At 37.5% G+C, this 19,009-nt stretch overlaps 1 protein-coding gene across 2 annotated transcripts; it reads right to left on the bottom strand.

The window, feature by feature from the left end:
• Positions 1-2,591: 2,591 nt before the first annotated feature.
• C1S (complement C1s) lies at positions 2,592-17,926 on the bottom strand. 2 transcript variants are annotated; one of them, XM_052000353.1, is made up of 12 exons: positions 17,763-17,926; positions 16,712-16,834; positions 14,528-14,732; positions 14,147-14,327; positions 13,345-13,470; positions 12,605-12,804; positions 11,177-11,330; positions 10,089-10,204; positions 9,547-9,625; positions 8,970-9,098; positions 6,296-6,370; positions 2,592-3,815 (listed from the first exon to the last, which is right to left on the bottom strand). In XM_052000353.1, the coding sequence occupies exons 2-12, from the start codon at positions 16,750-16,752 to the stop codon at positions 3,016-3,018; spliced, it is 2,106 nt and encodes a 701-aa protein (XP_051856313.1). In that variant the 5' UTR covers positions 16,753-16,834; positions 17,763-17,926; the 3' UTR covers positions 2,592-3,015. The 2 variants fall into 2 exon arrangements, with proteins under 2 accessions (XP_051856313.1, XP_051856314.1); XM_052000354.1 differs by having other exon boundaries at positions 16,712-16,831.
• Positions 17,927-19,009: the final 1,083 nt, after the last annotated feature.

Below are 19,009 nucleotides of genomic sequence, written 5' to 3'. Positions count from 1 at the left end.
TTTTTTCTGTTGTTTTTTTTTTTTAATCTCTCCCATGGTTTTCCCCTTTTACTCTGATTTTTCTCTCCCAAAATGATTCATAAAACAATATGTATTAAAAATAAATAATAAACAAAACAAAACAAAAACTGGTACTTGAGTAGATCTTTGGAGTAAAAGAATTTTTGACAGAAAAGAAACAAACATTTCCATAAGAATCATGTTGGGAAAGAAAAATCAGAACAAAAAGGAAAAACCATAAGAAATTTTTTTTGAAAAAAAGAAAAATAAGATAAAAATAGTATTCTTTGATCTGAATTCAGTCTTATAGTTCTTTCTCCGGATGCACATGCCATTTTCCTGAATAAGAGAGAAGAAACTGCCACCAAGTTCTTTGGAATTGCTTTGAATCACTGAATTGCTGAAAAAAAAAAAAAACAGTCAATCATAGATGATCATTACACAATCTTGCTATTACCCATGTACAGTGTTTTCCAGGTTCTGCTTGTTTCATTTAGCAACAGTTCATGTAAGCTTTCCAGGCTTTTCTGAAACCAGTCTTTCTATCATTTCTTCTAGAGCAATAGAATGCCATTCCATTCATATGCCATAACTTATTCAGCCATTCCCCAACTAATAGGCATCTACAAAAGAGCTGCTACGAACATTTTTTGCACATGTGGGCCTTTTTCCCCTCTGTCATGACTTCTTTGGGATACAGACCCAGTAAAGACACTCTGAATCAAAAGGTATGCACAATTTTATAGCCCTTGGGGCACAGTTACAAATTGCTCGCCAGAATGACTGGAGAAGTTTAACATACATTAAAAAAAAATTTCTTTTTTAGGTCTGAATTCTTTCCTTCCTTCGTACCCCTCGTTGTGAAGACAAGAAATGCAGTTTCAATTATACATGTGAAATCATGCAAAACACATTTCTATAGAAGTTATATTGCAAAAAAAGGAAAAAAGAAATTTAAGGAAAGTGAAAAGCTATGTTTGAACTGCATTCAGACACCATTAGTTCTTTCTCTGAAGGTGGATAGCATTTTTCATCATAAGTGCTTCAGGATTATCTTGGATCATTGCACTGATCAGAATAGCTAAATCGTTCACAGTTGATTATCTTTATAACTTCCTTATTATTGTTCAAATTGATCTCCTGGTTCTGCTCACTTTATTTTACCTCAGTTCACAGGTTTTTCTGAAACCATTCTGCTCATCATTTCTTATGCCTACATAAAAAAATTTCTTGAAAGATGATAAAAATAAAGGTAATTTTATTTATTAACCTTTTAATGATTAATATCAATATTAAGCATTGCTTAATGGCTAAAAGTCACAGAATGTCCAGTATCTGAAAAATTAATGTAGAGGATCACTCAAAAAGCAATAGAGGGGGTGTATTATAAGCATCAATAAGTAGTAATATATATTACCAATCAAGAAGAATGTAAGAAAAGTGGCAAGTGATGCAATCAAGGGGAGGGAACAAGCTCATAAACTGGAAGCAATGTCTAGAAAAGTAGGGGAAGGTTCCCAGCTCATTGATGGATCCTCTCTTGAGGACTTATGGAAGAAGAAGGATAAAAGTCACAAAGAGCAGGCAAGGATGGGTTGCCATCTGTATCATTAGAGAGAGGATCCACATTATTGAGATTACAGTTGCATTATTACATTATTTGTAATAATTGCCTTATTACATTAAATCACAAAATTGACCAAAAAAATAAAGGGGAGAAAATTATTCAAAAAAGTAAAGTCATTCAATTTCATAATAAAAATAAGAATCAGGAAAAAAAGACATCCCAAAGCTCCCTTATTTTCAATCAGAAAATGCAGATTATCTATTCCAGATATTTTTTCTTCCTGAAATAATTTTTTTAAAAGAAAAAAAATCCCTTTCACTTCTTTATAGCTCCATCATGGCATCATCAAACCAGCTATACTCTTAGCTGCATAGGTACACACCATGAAATGTAAATTTATTCTTTTTTTCTACATCACTCCCAGCCTTCATCATATACATAATGCCCCTTAAAGGTCATCATCATCTCAACCCATTTGGTTTTTTCCTTTCTTTTTTTGTTTTATTAAAGCTTTTTATTTACAAAACATATGATTCATGAGTAATTTTTCAACATCGACCCTTGCAAAACCTTCTGTTCCAAATTTCCCCCTCCTTCCCCCCATCCTCTCCCCTAGATGGCAGATAGTCAAATACATGTTAAATATTCAACCCATTGTTAATGAATGTTATGTTCCTAGGGATTTCCAATGAAACATTCAAAATATTTTCTAAAGCCCAGATTCACATTTTAACATATAAACTCTGAACTTTGATTTGGAATCACCCTTTAACTTCTCAATCAAATTTTCGAGAGGGAGATATTAGAATATTCTTTTAGCTCCCTCCCTTTCTACCACACCATATAGTACAATGCTCTATAAAGAGTGATCTCAAGAAATAATATTGAATTGCTGATAAAATTCCTGTCAAAATAAACAAGGACCTGCCTGACTTCTTGCCAATCATTCCCCCTCTCCTTCACATCTACTGTGGTTCTATGATCCTGATTCTGAGTCCTTGTGAAAGAATGAGGGACACCTGAGTTGGAGTGGAATCACACTTTATTGTGGCTAATTATTGAATTTTAAGAATGATTCATTAACTATAACTGTGAATGGAGGAGGAGGTGGACAAGGGAGGTAACTAGCGTCTCCATCAGTCACTTACTATCAGAGCTGGCAAAATTCAGGACTAGGGGCAAGAGAGTTCTTTTAGGCTTGTTCCTTATTGTGATAGGATTAGACAGCAGTCAAAAGAATGACATGAACCAATAGAAAGTCTCCAAGGATAAGAGTGATCTAACCAGGTGCCATTACAACAGAAGAATACATATGGTTGGACATTTCAGATTCAACAATATACTCCATCTCATCACACACACTTATCTCTTCCATTCTTACTCCCCACAGTCACATGAAACACTGGGGAAGGATGATAATCCAGAGAGGTAGGTGATAGAAGAATAGATTAATCCTGATCAGAGACCCTATTTTCCTGCATAGTCTTCTCAATCCAGGAAATATAATTTTTTACTTTAGTGTAGATCCCATAAGTACCACATTTAGGTCCCCAGGACACCAGGCCAGCCACATAGAATTTAGTGTTCTCTTGATTAGGGACCTGTACAGCAAAGGCCCCACCACTGTCTCCTTTACAACTATCACTCCCCTTCTCTCCTCCAGCACAGATCATGTTACTGGTAAAACTAAAGGTGCTGATATCTACTGTGGGGTCGTCGCTCTTTACCGACTGACACTTCTCCAGGGGAGCCACAGGCAATCGTGTCCCTCTCAGTTCAACAACATTTAAGCGTCTGTTTGCTTGGCCCCAGCCTGAGATCATTCCCAGGGTCCTATACTTGAGGTCATACTCTGGTGAAGTGCCTGGCAGGCATATGGGGGAAACATTAGGTCCCATCTTTACTGGGTCTTTTAGGCGTATGAGTGCGATGTCATTGTCAAAATTCTTCCTTGTCTCTAGGTTAGCAACAGGACTCCAGTTGGGATGAGTAAAGATACCATCAGCAATGAGCAGCTGGGCCTCCTCCAGAGCTGCACGATCAACCCTGGTGGTTCCCATGTACATAATAGGGTTGGTGTTCCCTTCTACTACATGGGCAGCAGTTAACACCCAGTGTTCATCGATGAGGGCTCCGCCAGCTCTTGGATACTGAAAGAATACTTGCCAGGGGAAACTGCCAATATCTGCCTTTTTGCCCCCAAAAATCCTCTGGGTTTCTGAAAAGGGATGACTGGGAACTCCACAGACTAGGGAACAAAGAAAGATAAGTTAGCAAAAGACTATTTTTAAAAATTGTCCTCAAATTGATGCCCAATCATTCTCATATTATTACCAGACTATACTGAAGTCTCTTCAAAACCTACATGTCGCAGGATGAATACAGAGAGGCTTGGAGAGACTTACATGAACTGATGCTAAATGAAATGAGCAGAACCAGGAGATCATTATATACCTCAACAACGATACTGTTTGAGGATGTATTCTGATGGAAGTGGATCTCTTCAATAAAGAGCTAATTCAGTTTCCATTGATCAAGGATGGACAGAAGCAGCTAAACCCAAAGAAAAAACACTGGGAAATGAATATAAACTACTTGCATTTTTGTTTTTTTTCCCGGGTTATTTATACCCTCTGAATCCAATTCTCCCTATGCAACAAGAGAACTGTTCGGTTCTGCACACATATATTGTATCTAGGATATACTGTAATCTATTTAACATGTAAAGGACTGCTTGCCATCTGGGGGAGGGGGTGGAGGGAGGGAGGGGAAAAATTGGAACAGCAGTGAATGCAAGGGATAATGCTGTAAAAAATTACCCTGGCATGGGTTCTGTCAATAAAAAGTTATTTAAAAAAAAAAAAAACCTACATGTCATTCACTTCCTCAGGTAGACTGGATTTCACATAAACTGACACCCTATGAATTACCACCACTAACAATGGGTAAAGAGAAAGGAGCTGGCTCCTGATTGGTGTGGACTAGAGCTTGGTTCCTCTGCCAAAATTATGCCTCAGCCCAGGTGATGGGATGAAGAGAGAGGAACTAATTTTCCTCTTCCCTGCCCATATAAACTTGTTGCTCCATTTCTTATTGATTGCTTGGAAATATAGTGACTTTACCTTTTACTCATTATATCAGGAGCCCCATTTGATTTCAGCTGTTGACCTACATTTAAGCCCTTCCCTACCTAGCTTAGTTGGATTTATTGTCTTTTACCCCAGTTCCTTCTGTATAAGAAAGCAACAATTTAGTTTACTGTAAAGAAAGGGGGTATTTGTTCTGGAATTTGGGGATAGATAGCTTGACTACCAGGTTGAATTATTCTGATAAGAAACAATTTTCTGGTGGCTATTTCAAGCCTCTCTGGGTCATGAAAAAATGCAGTAAACTAGCTAAGTAACATCTAACAGATAACACTAATAATTCCACTAATCAATAATTAAAATGTTCCCTTATTGTATGTGAAAGTAGGATTGGAAGAATTAAGCAATGATGAAATATTGTCTTTCTTATCTTGGCAGATGGATAGTAGACTCTAAGTATGGAATGAGGTACACATTATTCATTGTAGATAACTTGTCTTATCGGACTTAACTAGTTTTTTTGTTATATGATGACTATGATAAGGAGGCAGAATAGCAAGTCTCTTAATGTAATGCTAAGATTTAAGAGACATCAGCGAAACCTATGGCCCAGAGTTCATCCTTAATAATCTCATAATATGTGTTTATACCTAGATTTTCTGTGGAAAATAATCTATCCACTTGATCTAGAATATGATTATGTAATTGTGAAATTACATTTCAATTGTCTTTACCCAGGGGTTCTTAGCTTGCCATCTGTAAACTTGGATGGAAAAATTGTTCGTCTATTCCAAAATAACTGTATTATAAAATAATTTGCTTTGTAATTCTAGGTATTTTATTTTGTGCATTTGAAAACACTTTCCCATTTGACTTTATAATAAAATACAAATTTTGGTTTTCCCAAAGTGACCAAGGAGTCCATAACAAAAAAAATGAATAGTCTTGCCAAACTTATTATGCCAACTCTAATCTTCATTTTGATTCTCACACTCACCTTTACTAGGTGACATCTTAGATTTAGACCTGAGAGGAACCATGGAGGCTATCAACCCATTCTTTGTATAGGTGAGAAAACTTAGATCAGAAAAGTCAATTGAACTTTCTCAATGTCACTCAAGATAGTGTAATTAAACATCAAGGGTAGAATTTGAATCCAAGTCCATTTAACCTCTATTTATTTCAGATTCTTCAACTGTAAAATGGAGATAATAATAGCACCTACCTTAAAGGGTTCTCGTGAGTATCAGATTAGATAATATTTGTAAAAAGCTCTCAGTACAATACCTGGCCTATGGTAGGTACTTTATAAATGCTAATTCTCTCATCTTTCCTTCCATTCTCTGATTTCAATTCCAACACACTTTCTATAGCATTGCACCATTATGGCTCCCATAGGTCCATTTACCCGGATCTGGTTCCCAGAAGCCACTTGTCATTGGGTAAGACTTTGGTGGTCCCAAAGTTTCCAGGCTTTCCCCCCCAGGAGGTAATTGACTGTAGCTCCAAAAGGCTCATTTTCCCAAACATTCTAGAGGTCACTGCTTCTTCAAGTAGCTGTGCTAGGGCTCAATCCTTCCAACTCCCTCTGCCTGCCATCTTACTTTCACTGCAGTTATTCCCCATACCCAGCCTCGGTTACCTGCTACACACTGAGGCAGCTCCATGCCTAACACCTTGTTCACCCAGGTCCCGTTGGCAGCACAACGATACTCCTCTGAAATCAACAAGGAAGGCAGGTAAGATGACAGGAAAAGATAATGATGAATGTTGGAGGGGATGCGGGGAAAACGGGGACACTGATGCATTGTTGGTGGAGTTGCAAACAGATCCAACCATTCTGGAGAGCAATCTGGAATTATGCCCAAAGTACCATCAAACTGTGCATACCCTTGATCCAGCAGTATCATTACTGGGTCTGGATCCCAAAGAGATCTTAAAGGAGGGAAAGGGACTCCCGTGTGCAAAAATGTTTATAGCAGCACTTTTTGTGGTAGCAAAGGACTGGAAAATGAATAGATGCCCATCAATTGGGGAATGGCTGAATAAGTTGTGGTTTATGTGGAATATTATTATTCTATAAAAAGTGGTGAACAAGCTGATTCTAGAAAGCTTTAGAAAGATTTATAGGAACTGATGTTGAGGGAAACAAGCAGAACTAGGAGTACATTGTACACAATAAGAGCAAGAATGTGTGATGATCAACCATGAAAGACTAGGTTCTTCTCAGTAGTTCGTGATTCAAAAAAATCCCAATAGATGTTGTACAGAAAATGCCATCTGCACCCAGAAAAAGAACTAAGAAAACAATGTAAATCAGCACAAACTATGTTCATTTCTTTTTTGTTTCTTTTTCTTTCTCTCTCCCATGGTTTTTCTCTATTGCTCTGATTTTTCTCTCCCAACATGATTCATAAAGCAATATGTATTAAAAATAAATAAATTTACCAGGAAAAAACAAAAATAAACAAGGAAGGCAGACTCCCTCAGCACTGATTCTCCTCATTGAAACTCCAGACTCCTGAGGGCAGCCATTATGAAGACAAGGACCGCCTGTGGGCCAGATGCGGCAGCTGAGGACGTTTATTCCCCTCACCCAGGGCTATAAAGTTTCTTTATTTAAAGGCCCACAAAACAAAGTTTTTGTTTTTACTATAGTCAGGCCCTCCAACGGTCTGAGGGACAGTGAATGGGCCCCCATTTAAAAAGTTTGAGGACCCCTGATAGACATTCAATCTTCTACAGATTCTGGGTTTAGGACAGAAAAATGGTCAGAGATTTTTCCCTGATATACCAGTCAGTCTCTTACAGCATGGTGGAGATCATAAGGAAGGAAAAGAAGAAGGGGAAATACTTGTGTTACAATGGCAGCTGTGAACATACTTGATGTGAGAGGGAAAAGCTAGTCAGAAGATTTCTGTATCTTGAGTTACCTTACAAAGAACAGACTGTCCTGTAAAAAAGGACTCTTCAATCAGATAAAGGCAGTTTATAATTGGGGGTCTATAAATTCCTGGGTTTCAGATCAAATGACTCATTCAGAGTATGAATAACTATTATCAAAAGTATTATAAAAACAAATTACTATTCCAGGTAGGAAACTGGACTAGAAAACGCTAAGATCTCTTAGAATTCTAACATTCTAAAATTTTATAAGTCTCTAAACTAATCTAAAGGACTCCACTGGCCTTTTGTGCCTAACTTTTTTTTTTTTTTAACTGAATTGTTACTTATCCAGGATCACATAGCTAGTAAGTGTCTGAGTCTGGATTTGAACTCAAGTCCTCCTGACTATCCACTGTGCCATCTAACTATCCCATCTAAACTCCTTAAAAAGGTTTCACTAGTTTCTTTCAAGACCTAATTGAAATCTCATCTTCTAGGTTGACCATTTCCTAATCCTCCTTAATGCTAATAATGCCTTTCCTCGGATGATCACCTCCAATTTCTATTGTTTGTACAAAGTTATTTACATGTTGTTTCCTTTATGAGACTATAAATTCCCCGAGGGCAGGCAACATCTTAGCCTCTTTTAAAAAAAAATTTCAATAGTATTTTATTTTTCCAAATACATATAAAGATAGTTTTCAACATTCATTTTTGTAAGACTTTGTGTTTCAAATTTTTCTTCCTCTCTTTTTCTCCCCTCCCCAAGCAGCAAATAGAGAGTAAATATGTGTAATTCATTTTTTATTCTTTTTATACCCCTGGTGCTAAGCAAACAGCCTGGCATTATAGTAGTCACTTAATAAATATCTATTTTGACTATTTTGACCGGATAACCATCTGATTGTTCCTATATAAGAATTGTATTTTAATTCAGTGAAGATAAAAGCAACATAGTCAAGAAATCATAAGATTGGAAAATTATAGATTTGTAGCTGGAAGAAACTGCTGAGTTCATCAAGTCCAATGCCCTGATTTTACAGATAAAAGAAACTGAGGCAGACATAAATTAAGAAGCTTCCCCTGTGTCACAGAGCTAGCATCTAAGACAGGGTGGGAACATCTGACCTGGACCATGAAATATTTGGTCTGGCCTTGCCAAGGTGACAACAATCTCCCACTGCTTGAGTTCTTTCTATTGGTGATGGCCTGCAAATGACGTTATAAATATCCAAATAGCCCTTGGCAGGAAAAAAGTTTCCCCTCCCCTAGTCTAAGGTTTGGTTTGAACCCATGTCTTCTGGAATATCAACTAATACCTCACATCTGCTATATCCCTGTGTGTTCCCTTTGTCCTTTCAATTACAAGGGAAAAAATTACATTTTAATGTCTTCATTTTCATTATCTCTCCCCAAAAGAAAAAACCTACCAGTCCCTTCAGTCTTCATGGAATAATATGGCTCGTTGCAGGTATATTGAATCACCGCCCCAAACAAGGTATATTCTGTATTGTCTACTTTCCCATTTTTAATGGGTTCTGGGATGCCGCAGTCCACCGCTACAAAGGAAAATCAGGACAGGGATCATCATGGTAGCCACTCTTACCCAGCAATAGTTAATGACATCAACTCTAATCCTCTATCCCACTGATTCCACTGCCTTTTAAGGTTTTCAAATATCTCTAAAATGAGCCTTTTCTATTCTCCTTATGGTTATTCTACCTGATTTTCTTTATGCTAACCTCACTGAAGAGTAAAACCTTGCAGCACAAACAGCCATTACCCCATTGCATGTCTGTTTTTCTCTCTGTCACTGGCAATGTGCTGAGATGCTAGAAAAAGAAACACATTACAATTCCATTGCCCTTCTATGTTTCAACTGGCCTAGGGCTCAATAAAGTCTCTGTGTTTAGAAACCTAAGACCCAATCCATCTCCTTTTATAGTCTGAATACCCTCAATATATACCTCAAACACATTTTGGAGAATATTCCGCTCCATTACTTACGTTTGCATTTTAGGTTGGAATTACTCCACTGTCCATTACTTTGACAAGTTGAATAGAAGGATGTTGAGCTGACTCTTCCCTAAAGAAAAACAAGAACTACCATTAACTAGGAAGGATGTAGGGAAATCAGAGTCCCAGAGGGGTCCCATGCTAGTGTATAATGAGGACCCCTCACCAAGTTAAAAAGGAGAGACCCAAAGCAGCCCAGATCTATAGCTTCACAATTGATTTCCACTTGAAGGCACTGAATTGGATGCCAAAAAAGAAGCCGGGGAACTTAGATGGTACGGTGGATAAAATACTGGCCCTGGAATCAGGATGACCAAAAAAATCAGCATAAGTTGGAATGGGGAGGGTAACATGACTCAATCTCTCCCAGGAGGGGACTAAATAATTTATTAACTACTCAGAAGAAGCATGCTTGCGTGGTCCTTGTTGTAAAAAACATGCCTTCTTTAGAAATAGCTAAACAGTTAGAAACTTAGTGATTACCTTGAATGGAGGGAGGGGGACAAAAAACAATTCCCCTGAAAGTAACTTACCTCTACCACTTCAAACCCTTCCAGACAAGTTATCTTCACAGTATCCTGATACACATATTTGGCCTTTACAGGCTCCTGAATAGAGTTGGCTGTAAATTCTTTAGGACATGGCATTGCTTTAGAAGGAAAATGGCAGCAACAGAATAGAAAACATCAATGAACAAAAAGTCTAACAATCACCTGTCTTTAAAATGACATATTTCTCTAGTCTCTTAACTTGATTTGATAAAAACATACTTCTATAGCAATTAAAGGGAATCCACAACATAGTCCAAAAACTATGAGTTTTTTCATAACTCTTTATCTCCAAAGGTGGTGTCTTATTATATTTCCTGTGTTACAGATGATGACACGGAGGGCCATAGAAGTTAAGTGATTTGATGATGCACACACAGGGCAGGACAGGGACCTAGTCTTTTGGCTCCATATGGTTTCTCAGTATGACCTTACCATCTATCTAATAGCCAAACATCATTTTGTGAATCCAACCCATGCAATCCATCTTCCTATCATCTTAGCTAATAAGAAAATCGAATTTTATAGTTCAATTCTATTTCATAAATATTTATGTGCCTGACTTCCTGCCTTAATTCATTCAACTATTAAACATATTTCCAGTTTTTATGTTCTTCTATATAATTTTACTATTATATGCTTTCATCATCCTCTTTGTCTCATGTACTTACCATTTCTCTTTTCTGATCACTGATATGTAAGAGAATTTCTCCATCTAAACATCTTGGTTTAGTTTCCCAAGATCTCTCATCCAAAATACAAACAAAAGGTCTGAGCTTACAGTTGGTTTAGCTGAGAAGGAGAAATCCTGGAAGCTGAGGCATTTACAGAATCACTTTAAGAGTTTGGAAGTCTCATGGGAATTAAACAATTTTTGAATTTATAAGAGAAATACTGTATTTTTTGGAAGTCATCCTTCAACCCATTCTTTTAGCATCCAGTGTAATAATGTGTCAATACATCTCTCTGAAAGTGTAAATTTATACATCTACATGTCTATTTCTTCAGATAATTGGCATAGAAATGTTACTTGGATGCAAGCATCTATAGGAATAGCTTGCACGGCTACTTACGATCTCCATAGTAACGAAGTTTCCAGCCCTTTTTTTGCCCTGTTTCATCAGTTTGGAAGATGATATCAAGAACATTGTCCTTGGTTTCAATTATTTGCTGCCCAGGGAATCCATTACCACAGTAGGGCCCAAACTGCTGGCCTCCTGCAGTGAACTGGGAGGAAAAAAAAGTGAGAATAAGTCAGAAAAGAGACAGAAAGGAAGGAAAGAAAAGAGATAGAAAATAAGGCACAAAAAGATTAAACATAGTATAACAGAGTCTATGCCATTCGCCATGCAGAAAAGGCTAGGGAGACTGCTCCTGGAGACTTGTGATGATTTTTAATGGAAGTCTCTTGTAAACACTTAAGCATGTGTAAATATTCTATAACTAGTCTCTGCTAACCACATGGTTAGGAGAAGACTTTTTGATTGTCTTTTGTCTATTTTTGTATTCCTAAGGCTTAGCACAGTGCCTAGCCTAAAATAGTACCTAACAAATATCTACTTGGTTGTTTGATTAGAAAGCTAGAATTTTGGAGATTCTCCAAAAGGTCTTATAAAACAGAGATTCAGGTTCATTTTTCTTTTTTTCTTGAATTACTTTGTCTTATCTGTTTTCCTTGTTTTGACTCCTTTGCTGACTGTCCAGTGAGAGAAATTGCTGTAAGGAGTGAGGCTTTGGGCCTCCCTCCAAAACCAGGCTTAGATATGGTTCTATGACATGGGCCTTAATCTTTTGCTTTAATATTTGTGCTTTTCTGTTTTAGATGAAGGAATGGAAGACTCCACTCTATAAAGTCATCAAAGGGAGCACCTGAGCATTCTGGCATCCTGATTTTATAAAGTCTATAGTAAGTCAACACTTCATGGAGCAAAATGTGACCTCCAAGAGTGACCTTTAGGACCTAACTTAGCCATCACTAAGATAAAGACTAATTCAGCAGCAGTGCCTCCTCTGGGTGGAAACTCAGTGGGAATGATGAATATTATGTAGGTATGCTATGTGAGTCCACTCTCACCAGAGACCAAGGTAGTATGGAAGAAAGTATGTTCTTGCTGCATTAAGGGAATGTGCTTACTTGTACTTTTGTCTTTTAAATGAATGCTCCTTTCAAAAGTTGATCGATATTAAATAGATAAATAGAAGTAGGGTTATACTGATGGACACTTAAGAATTGGGGAGGGCATAAGAATTGGTGGGAAATTGAGGCAATGACAGTAGAGAAGAGATTCCCCAAATCCCTTCAGGATACCCTCCAAAGTCCTGAGGAGAACATATAATTGACTTGGCTGTTTTTCCAAGTGGGGAATATATTTGCTACAAAGGACAAGATTTAAAGAATGAAAGAAAAAAATGCAAGAAAGGAAGTAAAGGAGGAAAAAAAATCTCTTTTTGAGGGAAAAACATGCATGAAAGGGAAACAAAGGTAACTATCCACCACGTACAAGCAGGCTGTCCGGACAATCTCCTTCTGAATCACCTGCTTCTACATCAAAATCTTCTCTCTTAATAGTCACCACCACTTGAAAGCCTTTCTCCAAAAAGACCCTGTAGTCACAGCGAGAGTTCTCAGGATATAAACTGGGATAGTTAGGACTGGTGATCTCCCCAGTTAGATCAGTAAACATATTCCCACTGCAATTCACTTCAAAAGAAAGGAGGAAGAAAAGAGAATCAGCAGAATGAAAAAAAATCTTGTCATCTTCTATTCATCTTACTCTTATCAGTTAATCATCTTTCATTCAAAACAAATCCATGACCTTAATTAGGATCTATATCCATTAATTTCCTGATGGCACATAATCATTTAGAGTCACAATCCTCATTAAAGATGCCAAATCATAATGAGGTCCCTACTAATTTGCCTATGATAAGGGTAGACACTTTCCAGGGTTTGAATCACTCCATGTTTGAATGTTTTCCCTTAGCTAATAGTTTACCTTTCTCCCTTGGCCTTATTTATTCTGGGGTATTTCTTCTCTATAAATGCAGAGAAATTAAAATATCTATATTCTAACACATTTTCTAGACTATATATTCCTAGAAAATAGGATATATATTCATCAAAATCAAGGATAACTATAAGGGTTAAACTGGTGGTATAAACAAACTTTCCCATTCATGCATCTCATGGTGATTATCATTGTTGAATGAATGACTGGATGGATGGGGATGGATGGCTCACCTCCACAATTTTTCATGTCATCATGGAGGAAGTACTCCGGAGGGCAGGAGCAAAAGTAACCACCAATGAAGTTGTTGCAGAAATGACTACAAGGGCTATCGTTAAAATCTGTGCACTCATTTATATCTGAAAATAGGAAGAGAGGATGTTAAATTGAAAATGGAGATATCTATAAGAGAATAAAGTTTAACTAAAACCTACAAAATTAGATCCTATAGACTCTGACCCTACAAAGCAGGAAGGGATATTGCTTTTGAGCCTTAGTAGAACTACTTTGCATGTTCTTTGATATCACGGGCTCCTCACCCTGCATACTATTATTCCGTTTTAATTCATACTACTAAGTTTTTCAGAGCTAAGAACTTATATAGTACAGAATGAGTTTACAATGTCTGGGACCTTTAGGTTTCAAAAAATCTCTCAGGAAGAAGCACCTAACCCTAAAGATGATACCCAAAAAATCAGATACTCTGTTAAAGTCTATAGTAGAAAAGCATGTGTAATTATCAAATTTATTGGTATGATAAAATAATAACTTATTTTTTAACAAAAATTTTAAATGTCTCAATGGCAAGTACCTTATATGAAAAAAAACTTGTGTCTCACAGCAGAAACTCAAGACTTCCACATACCAATCGGAGTAATGGAGATGGCACTAATGATTTTCTTTCATAAAAATTAGGAATAGAATTCAGATCCGTGAATTTTTTATTAGGAAGGAACTAATTAAAGTTCATTGAATTCAGACATTAAAGTTGGAACATTCCAAAAAAGACATTAATGGGAAAATATTGGGCCATACCTATGGCAACATAATAAGCAGCAAATCCTGTGAAACGCTCTTCATTCGAGAAGTCTGAGTTAAAGATCACATCGAGACGGTTATATGGTACATGGTACTCCTTCACTATTGGACTATAACTGGGGTTCTTGCTACTCTTCCGCCCACAGAGTACTCCTTCCACAAGGTCTCCGGACATAATCTATTAAAAGGATTTGAAACAGATACAGGACTTGGGAACCAAAGACTAGGAAATGTTCTGATATAAGGCCTTGGAATAAGGAGAAGGAAGGAAGAAGAACCATATTTCCTTTCCCATATTGTTCTTCTATTTCACAATCTCTCCCTCTACTTCCCTGCTCGAAGCCCTTAGTCTCAGGTTCTTCTGTACTTATACAATACCTTCACAAAATCATACTCGCAGTTGGCTGATAACTCCATGTCCAAATGAGTGAAATAGAGATGAATGCCATACCCATCAGGAACTGTGATCTTCCAGGTCTTATTTGCATTATTGGGGTATGCCTGGGGATAGTTAGGGGATAAAATTTCCCCATACATGGAGGTCTCCTCCGCCCATGCCAGGACTGCAAACAAGACAATACACCTAGAAAAAAGACATAGAGGGATGACCTATATGTCATGGAGCAAATTTTATCTTGAGAATAACTAGGAAGCAAGTGATATCACAGGGAACCGGAAAAAAATAAGGATAGCCAGCATCATGATAGAAAGAAGAAAAGGTCAAAGAAGATAGGTCACAGTCAAGACTCCTTAGATGTCTAATCTTTAAGCATTTCTATTGACTTGTAGCAAGATCAGGATCTCTCAAGGGGATGAAAAAAAGTAAAATTCAGACTCTATATTCAATTCAACAAACATTTAAGTGATCACTAAGAGCAAGGAACTGAAAATATTAGTACAAAAACAAAACAGTCTTTGCCCTCCAAGATCTTACACTCTACTGGAAAAATATAACACGGACCCACATAACGTAAAATGATTGGGATGAACTAGATGGCCACTGCAGTATCTTATAGCTATATATTTATAATCTAGTGATCCTATGATCCTAAACCTAAACCCAAGTAGATATATATGGTCATTTGAGAGAAGGAAGGCTGTGGTGATTAGGAGGCATATAAAACCATAAGGTACTTGAAATATTTTTGAAAGATAAGGTTACCTGAAATTAATGTGGCATATTGAATAGAGGAACAACCTAGGAGTTGCCATGAAATCAGGTCAAATCCTGTCTCTGATATATGCAGACTATATGACCCTGAATAAGTCACTGAACCACTCAGTGTCCCCAGGAAACTCTCTAAGATTATAAATTTCCTTTTCTTTTGGGGTAGGGTGCAATTGGGTAACTCAGGTCCTCGTGGCTCTAGGGCTGAGCCCTATTCACTGCACCATCTAGCTACTCCTTTAAGATTATATATTTCAACAGATACCATTCAGAATCAGTAGAGTTTTCTTACCAGGAATTCCCCTAAATCAATTAAGTCACAGATCCAAACCCCTCTTTAAAAAAAAAAGTCACAAAGATAATTCTTCTGACAACAAATGAAATGTATCTATTAAGCACTGCATTGTAATATTTGTTGTTCGTCATTTTCAGTTATGTCTGATGCTTTGTGACCCTATTTGGGGTTTTCTTAACAAAAATAATTTGCCATTTCCTTCTCTAGCTCATTTTATAGATGAGGAATTGAGTATTTAACCCTGCTTGCTCAGGGTCACACAGTTAGTAAATGTCTGAGGCTGGATTTAAATCCACAAAGAGGAACTTTCCTGATTCCAGGTCTAGCCTCCTTTCCATTGTACCACCTAGCTGCCCCATGGCAAATGCTCGGGATGCAAATACAGAAGTTCCCACCTTAAAGGAGCTTACATCTGACTAGAAAAACAACACCTATATAGTAGTGTGGACAGAGAAGGAAGTTACATTCTGGGAACAGAGGATGGTGAATGGGCAACTATCTACAACAGGGCTAGCTACTGACATTGCTTTTTCAGATCATAGGATCATGGATTGAGAACTGGCCCTTCATATTTTATAGATGAGGAAACTGAGGCCCAGAGAAGTTAATTAACTTGACCAAGGTCATATAAGTAGTCACCATAAGCCAGGAATTTAAACCTGTCATTTTACTCCAAATCCAGGATTTTTCTTTCCTAGTTTTAAAAAAAATCTCTAAAAAATAAACTCCTTAAATGTAGGGAATAGACATTCATAATGCTAACATAGAGTGTTTGTAAAGAAGTAGTTATGTAATACATGCTTATTGAACTGAACTGTTAGAGGGATCTTGAGAATTTTTGTAGGCCCCTGGGAAGAAGAAAATATAGAAAAACTAAAGAGATGTGGGGAAGTGAAGAGAGAGGGGAGAGAAGAAAAGATAGAGGAGAAATAAGGAGAGAAGAGGAGAAAAGAAAAGAAAGGGGAGGGGGAAGGATGAGAAGAGAAGGAGAGAGAAAGACAGAATGTGAGAGAGAATGATCGGTGGGACAAGTTCCCAGAGGAGATAGGAAGAACAAAAATAGAGGGGAAAATATCTCTCAGGTTTCTTGACCACTCACCATATGATTGTGGATTTGATAGGTCCTGAGAAGCTGGACATCTTTAGCTCTGACGCTTTCTACCTCTGGACTTTGGAGTTCAGAGAAGGGATAGATTTCACCGTATTTGTCTGAGCAAACCTGCTTTGGGAGTGAGAGTCACCGGGAGTTCAATGACACTTTCATACCAACACTCAGGTCCTACCAAGCAATACCACCCAACTTTACCCATCTTTCACATTTTTTCAGCCTTTAAGTTTCTAGACTTTGTCCTTCCATTGTCTTTTGTTTCTCTTGTTTCACACATTAAATACTAAGATTAAGATTGCTCTCTCCTAAGCAACATGTTAATCAATTTGTCTTTTCTCACTATTCAGCTTTTCTGTTACTTTGACTTAAGTTTTATGACATTCCTCTTCCTTTATTGCCCTCACAGCACCCAATATCTCTATCCAAGCCACACACACACAAACACACACACACACACACACACACAAAAAAAAAAAACTCCCTTTATCACAAGGCATCAAGAATACATTCTCCCTGGGTTTTTGAATCTTTGATTCACTTTCTCACATTAGACCATCTCTCTTCACTATATTTGATTGTTGAATTCTAATAGAAGATAGGAAAGGTTGATTCCTTCAGGACCAAAATAAAGTACACTTTAAGATTTACTCCAAATAGTATAAAACAAACAAAACCAAAAAACCTTGTTCCCTATATCTCAAATGGAAACAGAGCTGGAAAGATAGATAGGGAAAGAAAAATGGCAAATTAATCAAAAGAAACTGGAGGAGAACGAATGAGAACAGGTTCTTTCTCATTTCTTTAATCTTTTCCTTTTATCTTAAAGTAATAATCTTCCCATAGTTTGTTCAAAGTACATATTAGTTTTTTAGCAAGGGTTACTGGAGGATGGAATAAGGGTGAAGTTGGCCCAAGAAAAATGGCCCCAGGTTAAGAAAGGAGATGAAACTCCTTTCTCTCTTCTTTGCCTAAAGACCAAAACCATCATATTGAAGGTATTCTCCAAATTGGAGTTCATACCACTTGCTTTTAAGGTTTTTACCTTCTGGAGCTGATGGGGAAGAGTGGATCAATTTCCCTTATTTCTGCAAGTAGGCATCCTGGGAGGTACGTACAGACAAGTACAGAGGGCTACCAGGGAATTTAGCACTTCCTTTGCCTCTCAGCCAGCCTCTCTGCCCTTCTCTGTCTTGTCTCTACCATTGCCCCTGTATGTGTCTATTTCTCAAATTCCCTGAACTACACAAGGAGGGGCTGGAAGACCATAAACCAGGAAGAGGATTCAGTCTTGATCTTAGAGCTCCCTCTGCTTTTGGAATAGGCACTGCCCACTTCATCCTTGGCCTGAGTTCCCCTATTGAGGCATGTAGGACAAGATTTTTTTTTTTTAAGGGGAAATTTTGTTGTTGTGCAATCCTCTCTTCCTAGCCAAAGGGGGTGTAACAAAATGTATCTGCATGTGGTTTTGAGGAAATCAGGTGGTTTATAGGAAAAGGAGGGGAATAGAAGTCAAGCCCAGCCCATAATAAATAGTTTTCTCTCCCATGGTCCAATTCAGTTAAATACTAAAAGAAAGGATATTTACCAAAAACTTAGCTCAGAATTTCTTTTTACTTTCACTTTAGCACTTTACTCTTTACTTTAATTAAAGCAAGATGGGTTGCCAGGTGAACAAAGGCCTCATTCAGATGTTTGTGATTGATTAGAAGCTTTGAATCATGCAGAAAACATTCCAGTCAAGAGAAAGAAAAAAGAGAACCTATAACTATATTTTCCAGGGCTCTTCCTCCCCTATCAGAGGTAATGTCTACATATGTCAGAAAAGTTAGAGCCTTTCCCCCTTTCACCTGTACTCATTTTTTTAAGCTTTTTATTTTCAAAATATGTACATAGATGGTTTTCAACATCCATCCTTGCAAAACCCTGTGTTCCAAATTTGTCCCCCTTCCTTCTCCCCACCCTCTCCCCTAGATAGCAAATAATCCAATATAGGTTAAATGTACGGTTCTTCTGTACATATTTCCATAATTTATCATGCTGTACAAGAAAAGTCATATCAAAAAAAAAAAAAGAGAGAAAGAAAACAAAATGCAAGGAAACAATACCAAAAAGAGTGAAAAAACTATGTTGTGACCACACTCAGTCCCTCCTCATCACCACCATAGTCTCTGGGTGCAGATGGCTCTCTCCACTACAAGACATTGGAACTGATCTGAATCATCTCATTGTTGAAAAGTCACATCCATCAGAACTGACCATGTTGTTGCTGTTGTACTCATTCTTTTCACC

This window comes from Antechinus flavipes, chromosome 5 (genome assembly GCF_016432865.1).
Source record: "Antechinus flavipes isolate AdamAnt ecotype Samford, QLD, Australia chromosome 5, AdamAnt_v2, whole genome shotgun sequence".
Lineage (NCBI taxonomy): Eukaryota > Metazoa > Chordata > Mammalia > Dasyuromorphia > Dasyuridae > Antechinus > Antechinus flavipes.
This window is presented reverse-complemented; position numbering and strand designations above follow the sequence as displayed.